General features: G+C 37.6%; 2 protein-coding genes across 3 annotated transcripts; one reads left to right on the top strand and one right to left on the bottom strand.

Moving 5' to 3' along the window:
* The first annotated feature begins 218 nt into the window (after window positions 1–218).
* Window positions 219–5,808, top strand: LOC135162608 (uncharacterized). Its single transcript, XM_064121257.1, has 10 exons — window positions 219–377; window positions 1,765–1,901; window positions 1,984–2,151; window positions 2,540–2,848; window positions 3,392–3,420; window positions 3,596–3,705; window positions 4,384–4,517; window positions 4,582–4,749; window positions 5,330–5,469; window positions 5,544–5,808. Exons 2-10 carry the CDS (start codon window positions 1,769–1,771, stop codon window positions 5,709–5,711), a joined length of 1,359 nt encoding a protein of 452 aa, XP_063977327.1. The 5' UTR covers window positions 219–377; window positions 1,765–1,768; the 3' UTR covers window positions 5,712–5,808.
* Window positions 5,809–5,957: 149 nt separating this feature from the next.
* Window positions 5,958–17,841, bottom strand: LOC135162410 (pyrokinin-1 receptor-like). 2 transcript variants are annotated; one of them, XM_064120843.1, is made up of 7 exons: window positions 17,561–17,841; window positions 16,876–17,064; window positions 13,739–14,792; window positions 12,869–13,275; window positions 8,048–8,265; window positions 7,543–7,975; window positions 5,958–7,177 (listed from the first exon to the last, which is right to left on the bottom strand). In XM_064120843.1, the coding sequence occupies exons 3-7, from the start codon at window positions 14,221–14,223 to the stop codon at window positions 6,933–6,935; spliced, it is 1,788 nt and encodes a 595-aa protein (XP_063976913.1). In that variant the 5' UTR covers window positions 14,224–14,792; window positions 16,876–17,064; window positions 17,561–17,841; the 3' UTR covers window positions 5,958–6,932. The 2 variants fall into 2 exon arrangements, with proteins under 2 accessions (XP_063976913.1, XP_063976912.1); XM_064120842.1 differs by having other exon boundaries at window positions 16,876–17,103.
* Window positions 17,842–21,864: the final 4,023 nt, after the last annotated feature.

Consider the following 21,864-nt stretch of genomic DNA (forward strand, 5'->3'; position numbering starts at 1 on the left):
ATTGATGTTTTAAATGTAGCTTTTAGTAATTTTCTGCAGTTGTAAGATTTCAGTATTAATTATTTTTAACTCTGATTGTTGAACAATCGTTATTATCTTCGTCTTATCCGTTCACACAAATCAGAAAGTGTATCATGGAAAAAAAATACACTTTATCTTGAGATTAATAAACAAGTATTTCATAAAAAATGCAGTAAGTGCAGGATGAGTACCGCCCGCTGAATTGAATAACAGAGGGCAGCACCAGACAGATGGTCGAGTCACCTACCGGCTCCAGCTCATAAGTACCGGCTCCTGAGAATTTGTTCCCAGAATGTATTCAGTCCCTTGAACGAACGATTCACTTCAATTGGTACTTTTTTGCGCAGCATTAAATCGTGAGTATTTTCCTCTTGGAAAACGTTACACAATCGGCATTCTTCTGCCTGAAAAGGCATAGCTTCTCTCCGTACGATCACAAATTAATTTTTCAACATTTGTACCGAACCATTACAGAATGATTTTCCATTAAACTGCTAAAATGTCGACGGCCCGACGGATCATTGACCTGTACCGAAGCCCCTAAATCTCAGTGAACATACCTTATCTGCATAATTTTTTTATTGTGCAACGGGCGTCTCAATTTTCACGTCAAATAATTCGGGATTAATTTGATGGATCAATTGGGAGGATTAATTGGCGTGGCGATGATATTCCTGGGGCGTTGTTGTATTTGTCCTGGTATCGATATCGAAGAAAATCGTATGATTTGGTAGTAGTGATAAGGGATATTTATCTCTCGAGTGGACGTTGACTTTTCAGAAAATATAGTTCAATCAAATGCTCTATTCTTGTATAACTTTAGCTTCAGGTATCTAGTTTCTATGGTTTCCATTGTCAACTTGTTGATTCTTCAATTTTCTCAAGGGAAAACAAATTTTGGTTAAAATGTTATTTCAGTTGATGGTTTCGATAAATCGGTTTATTTACTCATTTATTTTTCATTCTCTTTATTCAATGATTTGTTTTTCTGGAATGAAAATATAATAAATCGATATCTAATTTCGAGGAAACGAGAAAATGAAAAAGTATTCATTTTATTTGCCCATTTTATTATTCGAACAATACTAAATAAAAAGTAAAAATTGACTGGTTGGAACTAATATGATTTTTTTTCGCCTCAATAAACAACTCGATTATTCTACGGAGCAGTCGAAAATGTTCCCCTCTGCAATTCGTTATCGTCTCCATTGAATTCTCGCGATGATGCAATTCCAACTAATGAAGAAGAATTGGGTTCGGTTCGATGTGTTTATCGCATTTGAATGTATCTCAATAATGAAAAAACTTGAAAAGAATTGCAATCATTGCTTGCTAGTCTAATGGCGAAAGTCAAGTCCACCAAGTTTTATCAAATATATTCATTAACTATTGATGAATAAATGTTTGACGGAACTAAATAGGTATTGACCTACATGCAAAATCAATTTGCTCCTGATAAAATGACTAAATTCATCGTGACAGAACGGGCACTCTTTTACCACCTTTCAGTTTATCACGTGAATATTGATGAGTAGCGTATATTTACATCTACCTAATATCGTCAATGTTACATTTTAATATTAAAGGAAAACATTTTTTTTTCGCCCGATCGCCTCTCGACGTTCGACTGCAAAAATCGATGTGATTTTCCTCGAAATTAATTCCATCCCACCCTTCAGTCACATAATCAGACAATTGGAACCAGTATTTTATCCGCATATGCTCACACCTCGCACATTCCAGGAACATGCCGACCTACAAGGTGATTTACTTTCCGGTGAAGGCCCTAGCCGAGCCAATCCGCTTCCTCCTCAGCTACGGTGGCGTTGACTTCCAGGATGAACGATTTGACAGGGCTAACTGGCCCACCATCAAGCCCAGTAAGTCATAAATAAAAAACAATTGAGCGGATACATTACGCTACGACACGTCGAATTAATGATGAATTGAATAAAATTCTAGCGATGCCTTTCGGTCAAACACCAGTACTGGAGGTTGATGGAAAGAAAATCCACCAGTCCACCGCGATCTGTCGTTACTTGGCCAAACAATTTGGTCTAGCGGGGAAAGACGACTGGGAAAACCTTGAAATTGACGCCGCAGTCGATACCATTCACGATTTACGTCTCAGTGAGTGCCTTTTAAAGAAAATCATTCAACATAAACATTAGAGATTTCAACATTTTACTTTCCATCATTATTGTAGGTGTAGATATTCACGGATATTAGAAAAATAATCTTCAATGGAAGATGAATTTGATGAGAATGAAAGATATTGATTAATTAAGAAATTAGAAAACAGTAGAAATACATTTGAAGTATAGAAATGTATAATAAACACGTTCCTTAAGCCATAATTACTTATGGACGAGCTAAAAAGGCAAAACATCCCAAATTATGGGTCGAAATATTTTGAGGATTCGACAAAAAGCTCATTAAAGTCGAAACATCTCTTGAATAATGCCAAACCTGAGTCGTTATCTCTTAACATGATTCAAGGTCATATTTACATTTACAGAAATCGGTGCATACTCTTACGAGACCAATGAGGCAGCTAAGGAGCAGAAACGTGGACCCCTCTTCGATGAAGTTGTTCCGTTCTACCTCGAGCGTCTGGACGCCCAAGTTAAGAAAAACGGTGGCTACTTTGTCAATGGCAAGCTCACATTGGCAGACATCGTCTTCGCTGGTCTTCTCGATTACCTGAACTTCATGGCTAAATTCAATCTCATCGAGAAGTACGAAAACCTCAAGGCCCTCAATGAAAAAGTGCTCGCGGTTCCGCAGATCAAAGCGTGGGTGGACAAACGCCCAGTCACAGAGTGCTAGGGTGGACATACTTGATCTATTTTATCGCATATAATGCGCAGTGCTGATATAATGTTGAAAATTTTCCACCTATAAATGTATTTTAGATCACGAGCGCTAGCTCCGCTGAATGATTATTCTAATAAAGTTTTTTCACATATTTGAGTATTGCTTATTTTATATAAATAATTTCTTTTTATACAAAGACGAAATTAACAGGAAAACAATCGACTAAGTAAGCGTATTAGTCACAGAAAAATATCAATACTAAAAAATCTAATCGCGGAATCTATCTTGGTGATATAAAATTCATTTTTATTTATCGATTAATAAGAAAATAAAATTTAAAAACTATAATCTCTGAAACCGATTAATGGAAAATGGCATGCAGAATCGAAAATTAGTTGTCTTTGGATCGTGTTGATCGATCTTACTAAAGACGAACGTCCCGATTAATAATGAAGCTATTATAATATTCTCACAAGACACCGTTGTGAACACAAATGCCGTAATAAATTAGAAAATGCCCCATTGTTCTCATCATGAGCCCCTGGAATTGAAGACTCAGTATTTGCCATCATAACTGAACATGTAATGATGAATCACAACGAACAATGCGTTCCCCTCAGCAACAAGGATCATCGCAATAACAATTTACCGGACTAAACACCGACTAGGCTAGTTTCAATGGATGTTATTGTCAGGGGGATTCAATGACAGCGATAAACCACAGTGCCGGGCAAACCAGTCGAGTGAGTTCTAACTCATATCCAGTCGTTGCTGGTTATTTCAAGTGGAAGGAGTGCCTTCTCTCGTCGACAAGCCGGTGCTTCCATTCTATTTTTCACTCTTCAACAGTGTTGGAACGACACTCAGGTATAACCGAGAATATATTTTGTTAAACTTTCCCTTTCTTTTGCACATTTGTGAAGTGATAAAAATTTAATTATTTAATTTTTCTCTTCAAAATTCTCATGGCCGCCTATTTTTCGACTTAGAATGGCCATTGATTGATTTTACAATTGTCTTCGCGATGTGAATATTGCATGACGTTATTGGAATTCTATGGATAAAGGGGTTTCATATAATCTTTGAGTATACCCTGACCTATTCTCGGTGCGCTCGACAGTGATTAGGAGTAATTGTTCCTCGCAACGTTAATTACAAATGACTGCGGCATCCGTCATGACGGCCGTGACAGTAGATGCCGCAATTTAGTATCAATTTGCAGGATTCCGAATGCCTTGAGGATTTTTTTTCTATTTATTACTGTTTAGAACGAGATTTAGAAGGTTGTTTCGGTAATAATCGATTTTATTCGTTTCCACGAATTAACGACACGGACTGTTGCTCGTTAATTACGTAATGTAAGAAAAGTTGGCCAAATAAAAAATAGTCCTTTTGTTTGTCTTCGTAGTACGGAGTCAAGTCGTTAGATTATTCTAATGAATTTCCACCGAACTTTTTCCACGTTTCAGAGAAATTCCGATGAATTCGAGGTCTCCATATAATTTATTCTATTAAAAAATTAAATAATAAAATATTTCAAAACAGGAAAATGACTTACAAGCTGACATACTTCAACATCACGGGGTTGGCCGAACCCATCAGACTCCTGTTGAATTACGGTGGAATTAAGTTCGAGGACCGACGATTGAGCTTCGAAGATTGGCCGAAGTACAAGCCCGGTGGGTAATCCCATAAATCGCCGAAAAAATCACCCATGCTCCTCCTACCACTTGAATTTTTCAGAGATGCCAATGGGCCAGATGCCGCTGCTGGAAATTGGCGAGAAAAAATATCACCAGTCGAAATCGATTCTGCGTTATCTCAGTAAGAAATTTGGCCTTTATGGATCGAACGACGAAGAGGCCTATCAGATCGACGCTGCCATGGACGACATGGATGATATGCGAGTTGGTGCGTGAAATGAAAATTTTAATGACTCGAATTTACGTAAACCCATTTACACAGATTTTCGAAAGATATTCCAAAGAGAAATATTTGACTGCAGGACAGTATTCGCATACGGACACTCAAGAAAATGTGCTCTCGATTGACGTCTAGCTATTAAATTAATTAACATCAGGCCGTACGTGCAGTAAACAGTGAACGCTATGTAATAACACCATAAAGCGCAGTGTTAATACTCGTCTTCAGTAATGTTTGCCCTCAATGCAGAGTGAAACGGGAAATCATGACGATAAGAAATCATTCTTTAGGATTGATAACGAGAAGATAACGCACCCTCTCTGAGTGAAATATAATAGTTTCCGTAAAATTTTCCATACGATTGTTTTCAAAGTAATTATTGATACTATTGAGGGCTACAGGTGAATAACACAAACAAAAATAAATCATAGAACACTCTATCATTGATTGGCAGATTCTGCTGAGTTTCTATTGGGCGTTTTTCTGCAGAAAAACTAGAAAAGTCTAGAAAATATGTAATTTTTTCAACTCATGGATTTTATATCCTGACGATTTTCCTCTTTCCCAGCCGTATCCACCTGGTACTGGGAGAAAGACGAAGCGGCTAAAGCAAAGCTCAAGGAAAATGCGATGAATAAGATGTCCTTTACTCTCGGTAAATTCGAGGAACAACTTGGGAAGAATAACGGCTACTTCGTGAATGGCAAAGTAAGTGGAAAAGCGAGTCACCTCAGGTGAATTTCCATTCGCCTCATATTTCATGAAAACTGATATTTTCGCAGATATCTTGCGCGGATATACTCTACACGGCATACACGGATTATATCTCTGGAACACTGGGACACGACCTCAATAAGGATCATCCATTACTGAAGAAACTCGTTGAAACAGTCACCCAGCTCCCAAAAATCAAGGCGTACTTGGACAAGCGTCCGAAAACTATGATTTAAAGAAGATGATTGTTCTCTTAGATTGAAAAATTTTTCATTTAATATTGTACTTGAATTGTTCCTGTTTATTCGATAATAATTAATGATTTGCATGAGATTTCGTTGTCTGATGGGCTTTACGATCCAGAAGCTGCTTATTTCATAAACTTCGTCATCATTACGAGCAAGTTCTTGCTTACATCACGGAGTTACTGATCTGGAAAGTCATTGTCGATGAGTCGACAGTACACGAGTGTTCAACTTCAATGTTGCGTTCTTAATTGTGTGCAATAGAATATCAGAAATTTTGCTCAATGATTTCTTGTAGAGGGATGAAGGGATTAAGCACTTGCAGCACGCAAGCAAATCATCGTGCAACTCTGCGTTGATTAAAGTGTGGAAAAACCGGTCTAGTGGTACTCAAGTTCCTCCAAGTTCGGATTGACTCCATAATAATCAATATATCCACCAAAATTTCGTTGTATTGATTGACTTTATCATGCAGAAATTGCTTAATCGGTGAATACAACAATCATTACATGCATCTTCTTACTTAAATCACAAAACTACTGATATTCAAAGTCATTATTGATGAATCGATGGTACACAAATATCAAACTTCAGTGTTCTACTCTTAATTATGTACAAGAGAATATTATCTACTCTTCGATATTTCTGCGTCAGCTTTAAATTAATCACAGGTAGCTTGTAGATATTGAAATTGATTTTGGACGAAGGAGCCCTATTGTAATCGTACGATAATCTCCCTCAGCAATTTTCACTAATTACGTTCATAGAAATTAATCTGAAAATTTTTGTACGACACTCGGAATGAATCGCTGCACTACTCCGCGTAGAAAAAATTTTTGGCAGCCGAAGATCTTTCGCAATTCTTCACAAGAATACATGTGAGATTTTGAGAATAGCTTCCCGGTGACTATTAAAGAATCTGTGAAAGCTCTTCAAAGACAATTACCTTTGACTACCCATTGGGAAGAGTTTTTCAAGAAATTTTTTCAAAGTAATATTCAGAACATCTAGAAAAAGATTGTTCTCCGAAAGTATTCGGAGATTTTTTTCGGCCATCAGAGAGGTCCTTCCAATATTTTTTGATAATACTTGCGAAGACCCGTGGAAGATGTGCAGTAGAAAATTAACTTCTACACGGATAAGCTTTCATTTCATCGGTAATAATTTTCAGAGTTCATCTTCACTCTCGACATCCTCTAGGTAATGACCGCGTCAGGTGACGAGCTCGGTGTTTATCTCACCCATGTACTCGGCCAGTTCACATCCCGTGAATTCAGTATCGTCCAAGTCTTGGAGGCTGGAGTTGCTTATGGTATTCTCACTTTCGAGGCTCGGACGACTTTTTATTTTACTTTGGGGTTTTTGGCTGGGATCGGCTCGTGTTCTTAGTTTAGATTGTCTCTGCTGGTGGGCGAACAACTCTTTTGTACTGGATCTCAGGCGTTCGGCAAGCAATCCTGTAAAAAACCCAAATAGCATAAGAATTTAACAACATTCTAGTATTTTGTAGTGCCAATTTTTGATAGTTAGTTGCGTGAAATAAATTTAAAAATAAAAATTAATATTTACTATTTTTTCACATCATTACTCGTCATATTAAAAAATTGTAATTTTGTTTCACCTCTTTGTTCTGTGCTGCGTAAAATAATTCAACCTCAATACCATACGATAATTGTAAACATTCTCCTATAGTAATATGGGTCAATAGAACAAAAAACGATCTATCGCATGACGAAAGATCGATCCGATAAGATAATTTTGGAGATTCTCTTTCAGTAATTCTTTACTGATATGAATTTCATCTATGACAAACGGCACTTGCCTATGGTGACAGCCTTGAGAGGTTTCTGAACAATGAGACATTTATTAACAGCATTCTGGGCAATTTCATCGTTACGCTGAGCCCCTCCATCAGGACTTTTCCCAAGTGACGTCAGAATTTTGGCTTGACTAGTGTCCGAGTCATTTCCCCCTCCGAAATTCGCTTCGGCAGTGGCTTCGGGTACGACCCCCGGGGCAGTTTCAATCGCCCCAATCGTGATGACAGGGTTCTGAGGAGACCGCTGCTCCATTTCCGCCTTCCGGGTCATCGGAGTCAAGCGTCGTGTGTCATCACCAGCTGAGTACGAGCACGAATGTTGCTCCGGTCTTCTCGACATTGATTTCTGATAGGGTGAGAGGCTGGTGTACGTCTGTCTCCGGGGGCTTGCACGTTCAATTGATCTCCTGGCACCACATCCTTCAGCTATCATTGTCTAAAACATATTTGCGATTATTGGCTTATTATTCGTGTGATCGTTATTTATTCGTTCTCGATGATTAATCACCTTGAATGCCGCACGGAACTTGTGCGACATGATGTTGTACAAGAGGGGATTGACTGTCGTCGATAGGTAATAAAATATTCCGGAGACGTACGTTAGGATGGTGTAGGGGGTCACTAGGGACTCGGCACTGGCATCGCCTACACTTTTTGCATAAACGGCCAGCAATCTTTGGGCGTGGAATGGCGCCCAGCAGATGAAGAACGCCGCTACCACTGCAACTGGATGAAGAATTTATTACGTTTGTGAGGAATAATTATTTACAAAGATTAACGATAGATTTTCACGTGGAGGCGGTATTGCCTAACGAAGATCTTTAAAAAATCAGAGCAATCATCCAAAGATCTCCAGATTTCCCCAGGAGTTCAAAAATATTATTTAGAAGACAAATGTGCAATTTTTATCATTTCCTGAGCTAAACAAAAATTGTGCAGCTATTTAATTAAAATATCGTAGTGAATGAATCCAACGAAGAGTTATTTTGTCACATTGATTCACAACGGGCCAATAACGAGACCACCGGAGCAAGTAATCGTCCACCAGCCATTTACCTTCATTTACCTTTTCGGCCCTTGCAAACGTCTCGCAGCATTATCTTTTATTGCCGCTGCAATCCACCCCCGAGGGTCTTATTATAAAATTTATCGGTTCTTTATTCTCTGCCCTCTATTCCGCTCTCACTCGAATTCAGGAAGAGGTTTAATTAATTCAGTAATTAATTTTAATTTCGATCGTGCGACATTCGCGGGAGTGTATCGAATAACTAAGAAGATTCGAGAATTTTTTTAATTATTTCTGCCTTCGGATTGGAAGGCTGACAACTGACCCAAATCATGTTTCGGTTTTTTGCGTTATATCACCCCATTATGATTTGAAAAATCCGAAAATGAGTAAAGAATTGTTAATTCATGGACAATTTTTATCTTTCTAATTTCAAACAATCGAATACTAATTCTACTCTGATAGAATAAAAAAATTCTTATGGCAGCTATGACCTTTGATTTGATTGTTATGATAATTTTTCTATGTTTTCAAAAATTATCTTCTGAATCCCTTTTTGGGTCTTCCATGAAGATATTCCAACACCAGATATTTTTCTATTTTTCGATAATAAATAAAATCCTTGAACGTGATTTCGTCGAAACATTCATCAATTATCATAAAAATCGAGTATTAAATAGTCCCAGCTGGCGCCATATATCGTCATCCCACCTATTCATCGCATTCCCATCCACTCATGGTACCTCAGCCTTGAATGATCCCAATCTGATTGGTTCAAAAATACCTCGCGTACGAATTTGATATCTGGTATTTCGTAGGGATCGGGAAACGAATTGGAGTAAACAAATCGAATGAAATATTCGTTTTTCTCCGGTACAGCAGAGCCGGAGGGAAAACCGAGGGTGATTTGATCCATTCATTGTGTCTTCTTGTGGAAAACTCGCTTTATCTGGAGGGAATATCTTCTGTATGACTGTAAGAAAGCATGAAACTGGAATGAAAACACCGCAAAGATGGGGGAAAAGGACTTTCCAAGTTTCAGGCTCAACTGTATCTATCACCTAGATCGATGAAATTTCCTTACCACGATGGGGTTATTACCGCTATTTTCCCTTCGCATTTTCATCATCCAGTCCAGCATAGGGAGTATTAACTTATCATATTTAATTAATTCTTCCTGAGTTCCATAAAAATTATTTCGTCGCTTGGAGCGACTCTCACTGTGGGCTCTCCTTTTTTATTGGAGATCTTCAGGTGAATTGTCGAAAGATTTCGTAAAAGATTTTTAAAAGATAATGTTTTTTTGTTAGAAGATGCTAGGAATTTTATTTTGGAAAATATTCTCAAAGAGTTCTCTTTCCAACCCAGATCTGAACAAAAATAGTCTCTCGAAAATCCTCCGTAGAATCTCTTTTCGTCACGAGGAAGATCTTCCGAAGATCTTTCGATGATTCTTCGGGGATTTCTGAAGAAACTTGGAAAAATAAAAATGTTTTTACACGGGTTATAAATCTGATGTTCTGGAGTCCAGCAAATAAAATTACGAATATAATTTTTTTAGTCTGTGCGGAGGAAACTAGAGCGTCCAGAGTCACTCTATAATACTTTTATAATTCCTCCAAGATCATTTGCATAATTGAATAGAAATCCGGGCGTGATTGATGGGGTAAAGCGATAAAAGTTACGAAAGTGTACATTATTTTCCTATTAATCGAGAAAAGATGACGCGCCAAACAAGAATAATTGTTTCCATTTTAGGGGAATATTAGCCCTTCCCCCTTCAAGGGATGAATTACCACTATCTCTTTGTCTGTGATAAACTGCTACCCTTCATCCCTAAATCTCCAGTCTGACGTCAGACACCTGAGGTCACGACCCGAAACTTCGATATTTGTTGTGACAAAGTGCGTGGGACTCGAAGAATTGAGCTTTGCGTGAAGAAGTCAAGTGGAATTAGAAGAAAGTCAAACAGAGTGAGTGTCAACATCCATAACCCAGGATTACGAACGGTATGAAAGACACCCGGAAATGGATTTTCATTCATTGATCCAGTGGCTCAACCCCCCTGGTAACTCTGGCCCTTCGCCAGAACGCGAGTGTAATTTACACGCACCGGGTGCTTCCTGACGGTTCATTCGAGTTACTAATGTCGGGATTCATTACTCTTGACATGTACTGCCTGAAAAAAAAATTGAGGGTTCAAGGTTTGTGCCTAGATCATGTCGGATTTAAAAACGGAAAATAGTGTTATGGGACCTGGAGCACAGGTTTCAGTTTTTTTCGAGAAATATATTGAGAGATCGACAATGCGCACAAAAAAATGTTTTAAAGACCTTGTAAAAAATATTTATTTACACGGAATGATATAAATATTTTTAAATACAAGGAATTGATCGGGAATCAGTCTAAATCTCTCCTTGAACGAGAATAAAAATGAAATTCCGATTATTTAACCTCGATTTCCTCACACTCGAGCAACTAGTGCATAAACAAACTGACAGTCGTCGTCTAGCAGTCCTTCCCGGAAATACAGCACAAATATTGTATCTAGGAAATGCCAGATTTCGGAAATAAAATAATCACACGAAGGAAACTGGCATTCCATCTGATCTCCTGGTGTAACAACAATTTGATCGATGTCTGGTGCTGACACGGCCTCATCTCACCTGCCTAGCCATAAGGGATTAATGGGAGACGTTTCTGCCATGCATCGCTCACCAGTTCACCAAATGCAGCTTGTAGAACTGGCCGGAGTATCGCTGAATTATGGATCAACTCTCCGATATATCTTCCATCGAGTCCCCTTCATACGGAAGCTCGAGTGTTATCTCAGCAGTTTTATTCATAAAAAATTTCCAATTTCATTTATTCTCTTTTCGTCGTCAACATCACCCGATCAAATGGAACGATCTGGATGAGTCAAGGTTCATTTTGCGGCTTAATAAATACCTTGAGAATGGAAAAAAACGAGGAACCCACTCTACTGTTTTCGAACTATTCACTACTTCAGAGAGTGTGATTTATTCTATCCTGACTTGTGAGGAAAATTAATAAGACCATCACTTTTTGCAGAATATCTTGAAATTTACGGCAGACACGAAAAAATTGGTTTGAACATTTTACGTTGACCAGAACCAGATCTACAAAAAGTGTGGTAATATTTTTTTCAGATGTCCTTTACTTTTCGAAATATTTCTGAAAAACCAACATGAAGAAGAGTTTAGTAATCGAAATGTTAGGCTCTATTTCATAGTAGCAACATGTAAAAATGGTTGCACTTGTTTTATAGCTGACTGGGCCTAAGATAGGATCCGAAAGCTTTGAATAAGAGAAAAGTAGAGCATTCATCTCTTTTAGGTTTAAAAAAGAGGGAAATTGAGGGAATTACGACCGGGGAGAAACTTTAAGATGCTCGAAAATCGGTACCCATCAACATAAATTACCACTCGAGTCACGAAATTCGGTTGCGGCAAAATAACCGGTTTCTACTACTCAAACTGGATCTTCCCTGATTTGCGGTGGAATGATCGATAAAAGCTCAATTAATGTCTCAGAAGGAAGCAAAGCTCGAGGGGTCACTGCCATTAACAATAATAATTCTTCAAGTGCCTCATCGAATCGACTCCATCAACATTCTGATAGAGCGGTAAACTATTTATCGTTGAGCCCGCAATGGGAAATAATAAAAATCGAGAGAACACGGTTCATTACTCCCACACAAGTCAGTCGTAGTTTGCAGGGTGGAAATAAATAAAATTGAGTTACTGGTGGATAAAAAAAACATATTTATGGATAAGAGGTGTCCGAAAACCCGTCGGGAATGTTGAATGGACCTGACTCTTTCTCGATGACCTTTTCTTATTCTCAAGGAATTTTAACGAAAAAAAAAATAAGTAAAAGAAGAGTGCGGGGGGTTTCCCGAGGTGAATCGAGGTAATTGCTTGTTATGACTGGATAGATTCGTTGATTTAATTTGAGATGATTGGGTTATTCAAGTGGCTGAGACATGTCTTTGGGATTGTGTACAGTAAATCAGAGATGAGAGGGAATTAATTCAGTAGCAGGACCGCTATTTTTTTTTCGAGGAATCGCGATATCTGAGGGAAAATAATAAAATGTTGTTGAGAATTTTTTTTTACGCGCAAACTAAATTACGGGGCAGGTGTTGAGGTCTAAGACGCCTTTACAGTTTTGAAAATTCGCTATAAAAAATACTACACTATAAAACATAATTTATTCTATCCTTACGTAATTATATAATCTTGAGGAATCTTTGAAGAATAGCCCCAAACAGTGGTAAATTAATAAAATACTATAACTCACCCAGCATCCTTATAACATTCCTCTGCGACTTAGTCTTCGATCTCGCGCTGTCATTGCAATTCAACCTGATCGAAACTGGATGAGGTTTAAGAACCATCAACATCTTCGATCGTCTCAATCTAATGCCAATGAGTACATAAAGTACGGTAATGATGGTCATCGGCAGTACGAACAATAATATTGTTGATATTTCAAAAGCATGCTCGATAATCTGCCGTTTGACCGAGCAGGATGCTGTTTCTGGTATGATACTGCCATTCGGTGTGAGAGAAAAGGTGATACCAAATTGAATAGCCTGCGGTATGGCCAGACACAGTGCTAGTAGCCATATTAGGATAACGTACTTTACTGCACGCGATGGCTTCGATATCTTGTGGCTAAAAAACGGATGACAAATGGCGACGTACCTGCAACATCAAATTTAATTGGACTCTTCTTCGATATTGATGCTTGACGACAAAATACTACCTACTGTATAGCCAAAGAATAATTTTTTCTTAATGAATGGATGGATTTTGGTTGAATGAATAAACTGAGAGAATTTTTTCTATTAAATCCCTTAATTTCGGGGTATTTTTGTTCATTCAAACAACACCCGTCCTTCGTTTATTGAGAAGCCAAGTGGAAAAATTATTCAAGCGGATTTTTTCGAAGAGATAATTCTTACAGTATAATTTTAGTAAAAACTATAGAACGCTCTGAAAAAAAATCCTGATTACAAAAAAAAAGGTAAAAAATCTTTTTTATTCCCATTTGCCTTTGGAATTATGGAAATGATGAGCAATTTTTATTGACGATTTGCCCCCATCGTAAAATCTCATTCGCAAACGAGATGTTTTCGAAAAATCAAATGAAATTTATCGAACATACCTTTCAACAGTGAAAGCGGTAATAGTGAGCACCGTTGCATTGGCGGAGATTTCAGCAGCAAAGCTCTGAGTGATGCAGAAGCCCTCGCCAAAGACATAAGGATAATGTGACCAAATGTAGTATATCTCAGGTGGTAAACCAGACACGAGTAACAGTAAATCGGAGACAGCCAGACTGAACAAATAGTAATTGGTTGCCGTATGCATTGATCGATTTCGAGCGATAACCACACACGTGGAGACATTTCCCACAACCCCAACGAAGAATATAGCGGCATAAATAATTGTTATGGGAATAACAATGTAGAGACTATCGCGTCTGGGGGCTGTCTGATTGAAACTGTCACTTGTTATTAATTCTGGGTTGTTGTTGGTGTTGTTATCGATGAAACGTGATATCTCGGTGACGGATGTGTGGACAAAGTTATTAATTCCAAAGGGAAATGTATCGATCGTCGAACGATCCTCTCGCATCCCCTGATGCATCGTTGAACTATTTTATTTCATCGGCATTTCATCATTGTTTCCAATTGTACAATTTTAATTGCCGCACAGTGACTTGCCTTTCTATTTATATTTTTCAACAATTGGAAATAAATATTCCGGCAGATGAGGTGTATTTTCACTGTTTTTCACTATTGTCCCACAAACCCGATATTCTCGAAAGTGAATGTTCGATGTATACGACAAGATTAACGACACTGATGCACCTGTTTGCCCTCCACTTGACGTTGAAACGCTTAATTCTCTCCATAAAAATGTGCGAACATGATACACTGTCGGGGGTAATTCCCAATGAATCCACAAGTCTGGATGAAGAGTCGGTGCTTGCGGGAGATTTCACGGATTTTGTCGCAATCCCCACGGGTTTCTCGTTGTGCTCCCGCTCGTGTGAACGTGTACAAACGACTAGAGAAGGCTTGTGGCGTTGATGACACGATTCCTCAACGTCTTGGCCACCGTATTCGCCGGCTGGATCAAGTGGGAGTCAACAGCGTGTACAAACACTCAGTTCGATTTGATTTTGTATTGATTGATCGCCCGATGATGTGCCACTGAAAATTATTGAGATTTTATTGGATTTAATCGACCGTTCGACGTTGGGAAATTTTTTTATGGAGAAGCTTGTGGATATTGTTGACAGATGTCGAGACTGATGAACAACAAATGTTGGAGTTTATGAGGTAATTGAGGGAGGGAGGAAGTTGTTTTGGTGTGCTGTAAGTTCAGTTTATTTTTATCTACTTATTCACTCGTTTTTCATTTATCTTTTTGAAAGCATTTTTCGTTTAATGATATCTATTTTCTCATCGATTTTATTAATTTTTTTGTTTCCTACATTTTCCTGTAAATCCATAATTATTTTTTTAACCTTAAAATTTTTGCGATGGATTAATCGGTCATAATTTTCCAGTAATTAGTGTCACGGAGGGAATTAATCGTTTTTAAATGAATTTAATTTTGAAGTTAAATGATTAATGACCTTTTTTTGATGACGGGGAGGGGAGGGGGCATTTTTTTCTATACCAAATAAACTCTCCCCCTTGTCGTTGAGAATGATGGCGATTGATGAATTTCTTCATGATTTACCGACCCTCAAATAGTATATTATGTTACGAGTGTGAAAGGGGGAATGTTAATAACAGTGTAGCGCCGTTGGGAAACAGTCCTAGGACGACTCGCAGCAGGGCGATCGTCTCCTCGAGTTCAACGAGAGGTTGCCAATCGTCCTACCACTGCTCCCACAAATATTAACACGAATGTAACAGTCACCCTCTTTACACATGTGACGTAAAATATTATTCTAAAATCAGTGTTTGGAAAAATCCACATAATTTTTGGATTAATAGAGGAAAAATGTCAATAGTCATCTCGCCAACCGAATATTTGATCCCTTCAGTTATTGACAATGACACATTGAATTGTCTCTGATGCATAATCACAGGGAAATACTTGGGAGATGGAGCAGTGAACATGGCGGACTCCAAGGGGTAATGGCGTCTGGATGGCGGTCACTGGTGAGCGTGACGGCCACTTCAGGAACTAATGGCGCTGGTTGCCAAGTCCCGAATGGACCGGCAAGGACAGTACGCCGAAAACAACGCTACGTACGTACGCGTGTGAACATTTTAATTAAGCCAGTCTCAGGCAACGATCAACGATTTATATCAGCACTTGCCTTATCATATAATATATTACTTTGTTTACGTCCTGAAAGAGTAAAAAAGAGTGCCGCTTTAACCCAAACATTAATCCACGCAAAAGCCCTCTTCTCCAGTGGGACGCCGTGAACGAACGGATTTTGTCGGCATTTGCATCGAGCTTCACTTGTGGATAATGGATTGAGTGAGTGTGAGGCATTCCCGGAAATTGTGGAGTGAAATGAATTATGTGATGTGTTGTGATGGTGTCGAGTAATCTAGGTTTTTTCTATCGAGATTGAAGTGTTTGTAAGGGCAAAAGGTGCAGTGATAAGGTGATGATAAAACATTCGATAGTGAATATTCGGAGATGTCCAAGAAGTTTAGCTTTTTTTTCTCCTGGTATTAAGGCTCATATTTTCTGGAGAACGAGATGGATTATTTGATAGTTAGAATTTTCTTGAATTTAGATTTGTGAAATTTATTAAATTTATTTGGGGTTTTTCAAGAAATTTTGGTTTGTTAGAGATGAAATTCAAGGGATTTGAGATCTCAAATATGCACGAGTTGCTGGAGAAAGTCAATTAGGCACAAGTCTATTTACCGTTGATAAAGATCAGGAAAATATTCTATTTCGATATTTTTGGCGATTGCGAGAATTTGGGTGGAAATCACGTAATTAATTTAATCGGGTTAAATCTTCACTTGAACCGAAAAATTTATTTTTTCTAAATTGTTATGAGAATTATTTACGGATCGTCCAAGTCATTGACATGAAAATTTAATTTCATTCAATTCTCCTTAATTTCTCTCGACATGGGGTGCCTCTGGTCAATTAGTTTCCGAAGTGATAACGTGTGGGAAAATACTCCACCCCTCATAATTAATCAATCACTGATATTTTTGGGCACCTGTTGCCGTGACGATTGAACGCTTGAGTGGACATAGTGACCAGTGTCGACACGCAAAGTGATATAATTCGTTTAAAGTGTCTTACCTGTTGCACGTGTGATGCCTCTGCTGATGCAAAGCGCCTGAAGATGACGATCGAGGTGAGGCCTTTCTTATGCAGCACCGGTGAGTCGCATGTTACTTTGATAATTTTTTTTAATCCTGGACCATCGTCCATGACCGACTAAAGTCGCCGGTCTCCATCGTTTTTAAAAGTGCGAAGTCAACGCGAATTCTGACAACGAAAATCTGAACTTAATTCTAAGCGGAAGTCCTGGAAATTACATTTTCCAGATTAGAGAGAAAATTATATTATAGGGCGGAAAAAAGGGGAAAATGGGGGAAAACGGAACGCGAGGTAAAGTAAACGTGGGTATAATAGGCCGGCAGTAAATTTCGGTTTTCAGAAGCTTCAGGATTTTTTTTTACTATGGCGATCAATAACCCAGTAACAACATCCATTGTAACAATGTTTGTAATCTTTGAAATTTCTTAGAAAGACAGTCTTTATGAAAATACTCCTAACTCTCTAACATTACAATATAATGAAAACTACATTAAAAAGACGCAGAAACCTGCCAATTAAAATTATTATCTGCCAAAGATCTTGTAGAATTATTCAGAGGAATTTCCTGATGATCAAAAATGATTCTTTGGAAGATTTTCCAAAGACAATATTTTCTCTTCAAATGTTTTGATTTTGGAAAATATTATTATATTGATCGACTTACGTGAAATTTGGAGAAACTTTAACCGGCGCTTCATCAGTGTTCCACTCCTTCTTCAGAATCGAATCGAAACCGGTTCGATAAACTCGCGGAAAATGGATGCGAAAAAGCTAATTAACACTTCTATCCCCTCCACTCGTTATACACTTGAACAAGGAACCAAAGAGTCGCAATATTTTTCTCTATTTTATTTTTATACGACTAAACACTGGTGACAGTGACGCACGATACTGGATGGGTCCTCGTCGGGGAGGATATATCGGTGGTTCGCGGATTCGAACTGGTCGCGTGGTGATGCCAGGAGGGAAAAAAGTGATACCGATATGGGGTGGGAGTCTCGCGCCAGCGCTGGACTCCAGCGGACTGTTGGGTATCTCGATAAATACAGATATATACTATGTGAAAAGAGTATTATCTCTCTTTTTTATTATTTTCTCGATGAAACCCGGAGGAACTTTCACTTCAGGTGATCTGAAAATCCCTTCACTCAAAAAATTTCCCAGTGAAGTACGTTATCAATGATCAAGTGCGTTCCAAAATATTTTCAAAAAAGCTTTTACCGGAGAAAGTACGAGAAAATGTGGAAATGAATGAAAAAAAAAATAGGTTAAATGATTGAATGAAGTGGAAGGGATTTTTTACCGGGAAATTAATTCTTAATTAAAATTAAATTTTTTTAGCTCTTTATTGATATTCGCCTGAAAATAAATTTTCAATGCTCAACTCAATGTGGGGAATGATCGGGGAATTTAATTGATTGATTGAATTTCATGAGTTAATAATGAAGAGACTCCACCAATTTAATCTCATTTATTCATTGACATGTGATTTTTATAGAATTTTCACGGAATAATCTCCAAAATACCCAGTTACACAATAATTTTTAAGAACAAAGGGTATAAATAATCCGTCGTCTTAAATAAACTAAAACATGTAAATTTTATGCTCAATTGCTCGTTAGTCTGTCAAACTCAGGAAATATCGAGTGGCTTGTAGTATTTTTTTTAATACATAACTTTATTCCCAGTCTCAGCTCGATTGTTCTGGGCGACAAGTAATGTGTGAAGAAACGACGAAATAAATTATCAAACCAGTGGGATGCTTCTGCAATTTCCATGTCATTTCAATTATTTTTTTTCTTCCTAATATTTTATTCAGAAGATCACGGAACAATTTTTTTTTTGTTTCACAGACACATTTATAGATATGTTTATTTGACTGATTCAATGCCCAACTCGTGATACTCAATTCAAGTAAATTCAGTTAATCCCCCTCCATTTCCACGATATTTTTTTCGTATTTATTTTTATTTTTAGATTTATATTTCAGTACATCTTTCCGGTCGAAATTGCGAGTCTATTGGGAGTGCCTCGTGTGTCATATAAACGCCCGGATAACGAGCGAAAACCCTCTGGGTTTTTATAAAGGTCGTGCTCGAAGTGCCCAAAAATATGATGAAAATTTTTGACCCTTCGATTCAGTTTCTTACGCCGTGAAAAATAAAATCTCTATCCCCTCACGAGAAAAATGGAAAAAAGACATTGTGTGATCGTAATATATGTCGAAGCCAGTGATCCGTTGGATCCTGCATGACTGGGATTTATTGCTTTCGTACCACTGCACCGATTCAATCCCCTGACACTGAAGTATTTCAGATCAATTGTCCGAGGTTTATGATTTTATTAATTCGTATTACGCAGTGACATGGATTTCTGTTGAACGATAATTACGATAATTGTCAAGAGGAATCCACACGGTTCTACTTGGATTTTCTGTCAGGAGAAACCAAAATTCAATAGTAGTTTTCAGCAAATAGCGTCGGATCTAAGGGTGATAAGAAAAATTTTATCATGACCTTTTTTGTAGGGCGACTTGAGTGCCATAAAAAAGGTTATCAGAAAAATTGGGCTATCTACCTTAGATGGTGAGATACCGGTTAATAAGTGTCCATGGAAATCTGCGACGAAAGCATCTCGTGTCGTGACAAGAGCCTTTTTCCACTCGCTTAATTAATTTTCATTTGGTAATTCTTGGAATTAAAGCGGTTAACGCATTTGTCTTTCTTCTGTGGAAGCGAAAAATATTTATTTTAATTTTTGGGAGTCCTTTTCCAGCGCCCATTCACCAAAATAGTCTCGCATTTCAGTTAGGGGGTGTATAAAAAAAACTCATTGAATTTTAACGAACCTGGAATCTGGGTCAGCCCTGGGTGGAGTTTGAGAATTTCAAATCCTTTGTTTTCTTATTTTGAGCTATACCGATTCAGCTGTTGCGAGGTAAATGCAGCAATTTAAGGTATATCCCAAGACGATTCTATTCAAATGTGAGTCCCTAAGGTCGATCCTATGCAGCGAATTTCCTTTTATTTATTGTAAAAATTGGTTGGGTTGTGAAAGAAAAGTCTAAACATCTGCGAGACAATTGGTCAATGGAAAAAATTAATATTCACATTTATTCCACAGAAAAAATTTTGTGAAAATAATATTGAATGATTTTCGTTACAACAAATTTTTCTTTAAGTAAATTGAATAGAAAATGTTTTCAAAAATATGGAAGTAATTGTCAAATTCGTTTCGCTCATCGCCAATGAATAGAATCATTGATCAAACTTTCGTCTATCTTTTTTCCTCTAAATTCTCCTCCTCTATTATTACTTTACGATGGCAATCGAAACAGCTATTAATTAACTCGCGTAAAACTCTTTTATTCCAAAATGTTTGGTACATCCAAAAGTATGACGAATGACTCCAGTAAATTTTTCGATATTACACCGCCCACTGCCCTTCTGACAATCGTATTTTCCAATTTTCCTGGGGGAAAAATCCCGCCCAGTTCGTGAATCCGTGAATTGATTGGCCACAGGATAAATATCTGGGCTTTACAATATTATGTTGCGTATCAACATACACCAGGTAACGAGACTTTCGAATTCAATTAGTTATCAAAACATTCCCACCAATTAATCATGGTCTGGCAATTTGTTCATTTAAATTGTCAATTTCTCGACAATATTGTAAATTGGTCATTATGTCAAAATAAATTAAAATAGGTCAAAATATCTGATTTTGAAATGTCTTTCAAAAATTTTCGAAATGTTTGGAAATTTCGGGAAGAATTTGTGGCCTGAAAATCTTTTTGGCTCATCTTTTTGTCGAAACGTGATGGATTTCCCGGTTGTATATTATTTTGGAAATACTATACTATATACTATGTACATAATTCATAGGATCATTATTTTTAGAACCTCATTGTACAATTATAAACGTGAGAATGTTGATACACTACTCTGTTGTCATATGAAATCCGGGAGATTCATTCGAATGGGGGTATAAAATAACACATCAAATGATCCCCTATGCTTCCCCTGTGTTTTACTGTGACAATAAAAACCCAGTCAACTGGGGAGAATTCGAATTGTCTCCGGAAAGTCCAGTCAGGATAATAGTAATCAAAACCTTATGAAAAAATAGCGGAAACTTCTGGAGAATCTAAATTACGGTCGAATGTCAAGGATATTCTTGCTCGATAGAGGAATTCCATTTATATTTTCTTGAGGAATTTCATCTAGATATACTGCTTTCGACATCAGGAAGACGATTTCGTTTTTACACGGAGAGAAAAGTCAGTGAAAAATTACTATGACGGGCACTAGAATCGAGGGGTAACGTGTTAGAACACTAGAATGTGTTTTACTCGCACATAAAAATTCCGTCAATATCGTAAATTTTGCTATTAATTATATGTGGCTTCGTAAAATTTACTGAACAGTACTATAAAATTTGAATGTCTATAATTTTTTATTTGAGGGAAAATGAAAAATTGATCGATATCTTTGAAAAATTCCTATCTGGGTCAGTTTATCTTAGTGGGCCTTCCTTCATTTTTTACTGCACCACGCAGCGATTTTTCTGTAACTCATTGTGACTGGTTAACGATGAGTGCCGATCATTGCCGATGTTGGATTTAGTCATGGGAAATGTTGTATAGACTTTGAATTTTTACGAGACCGACATTGAAGTTTTCCTAAGCCGATAAAGAAATTTTATTATGCGGCATAGTAATTTTCCTCAGACCTCCAGTTTGCTTATAAGGCAGCACAGTAATTTTTATCGGGATCACACAACAAGAATTCGTCAAATTTTTCCCTTCGTGTACTATTTTCGAAGAACTCTTTCTTTACAGATTTTCTCAGCACAGGTTATTTAATGTAAACGCACTCTCTTTATTTCAACTTTTTCCATTTGAATATTTTAGCATCAAAATATTTACATTTGGCTGATATTGAACTGTCCCTGAAGCGTCCACTC

Source organism: Diachasmimorpha longicaudata, chromosome 5, assembly GCF_034640455.1.
Source record: "Diachasmimorpha longicaudata isolate KC_UGA_2023 chromosome 5, iyDiaLong2, whole genome shotgun sequence".
Lineage (NCBI taxonomy): Eukaryota > Metazoa > Arthropoda > Insecta > Hymenoptera > Braconidae > Diachasmimorpha > Diachasmimorpha longicaudata.

Coding starts and splice junctions, on each gene's coding strand:
- LOC135162608 (XM_064121257.1), top strand. CDS start 1,769: ATGCCGACCTACAAGGTGATTTACTTTCCGGTGAAGGCCCTAGCCGAG. Junction 2,152..2,539: donor CATTCACGATTTACGTCTCA/GTGAGTGCCTTT, acceptor TTACATTTACAG/AAATCGGTGCATACTCTTAC. Junction 4,518..4,581: donor TTGGCCGAAGTACAAGCCCG/GTGGGTAATCCC, acceptor TGAATTTTTCAG/AGATGCCAATGGGCCAGATG.
- LOC135162410 (XM_064120843.1), bottom strand. CDS start 14,223: ATGCATCAGGGGATGCGAGAGGATCGTTCGACGATCGATACATTTCCC. Junction 7,976..8,047: donor AGTTCCGTGCGGCATTCAAG/GTGATTAATCAT, acceptor AATATGTTTTAG/ACAATGATAGCTGAAGGATG. Junction 7,178..7,542: donor TCTCAAGGCTGTCACCATAG/GCAAGTGCCGTT, acceptor GGTTTTTTACAG/GATTGCTTGCCGAACGCCTG.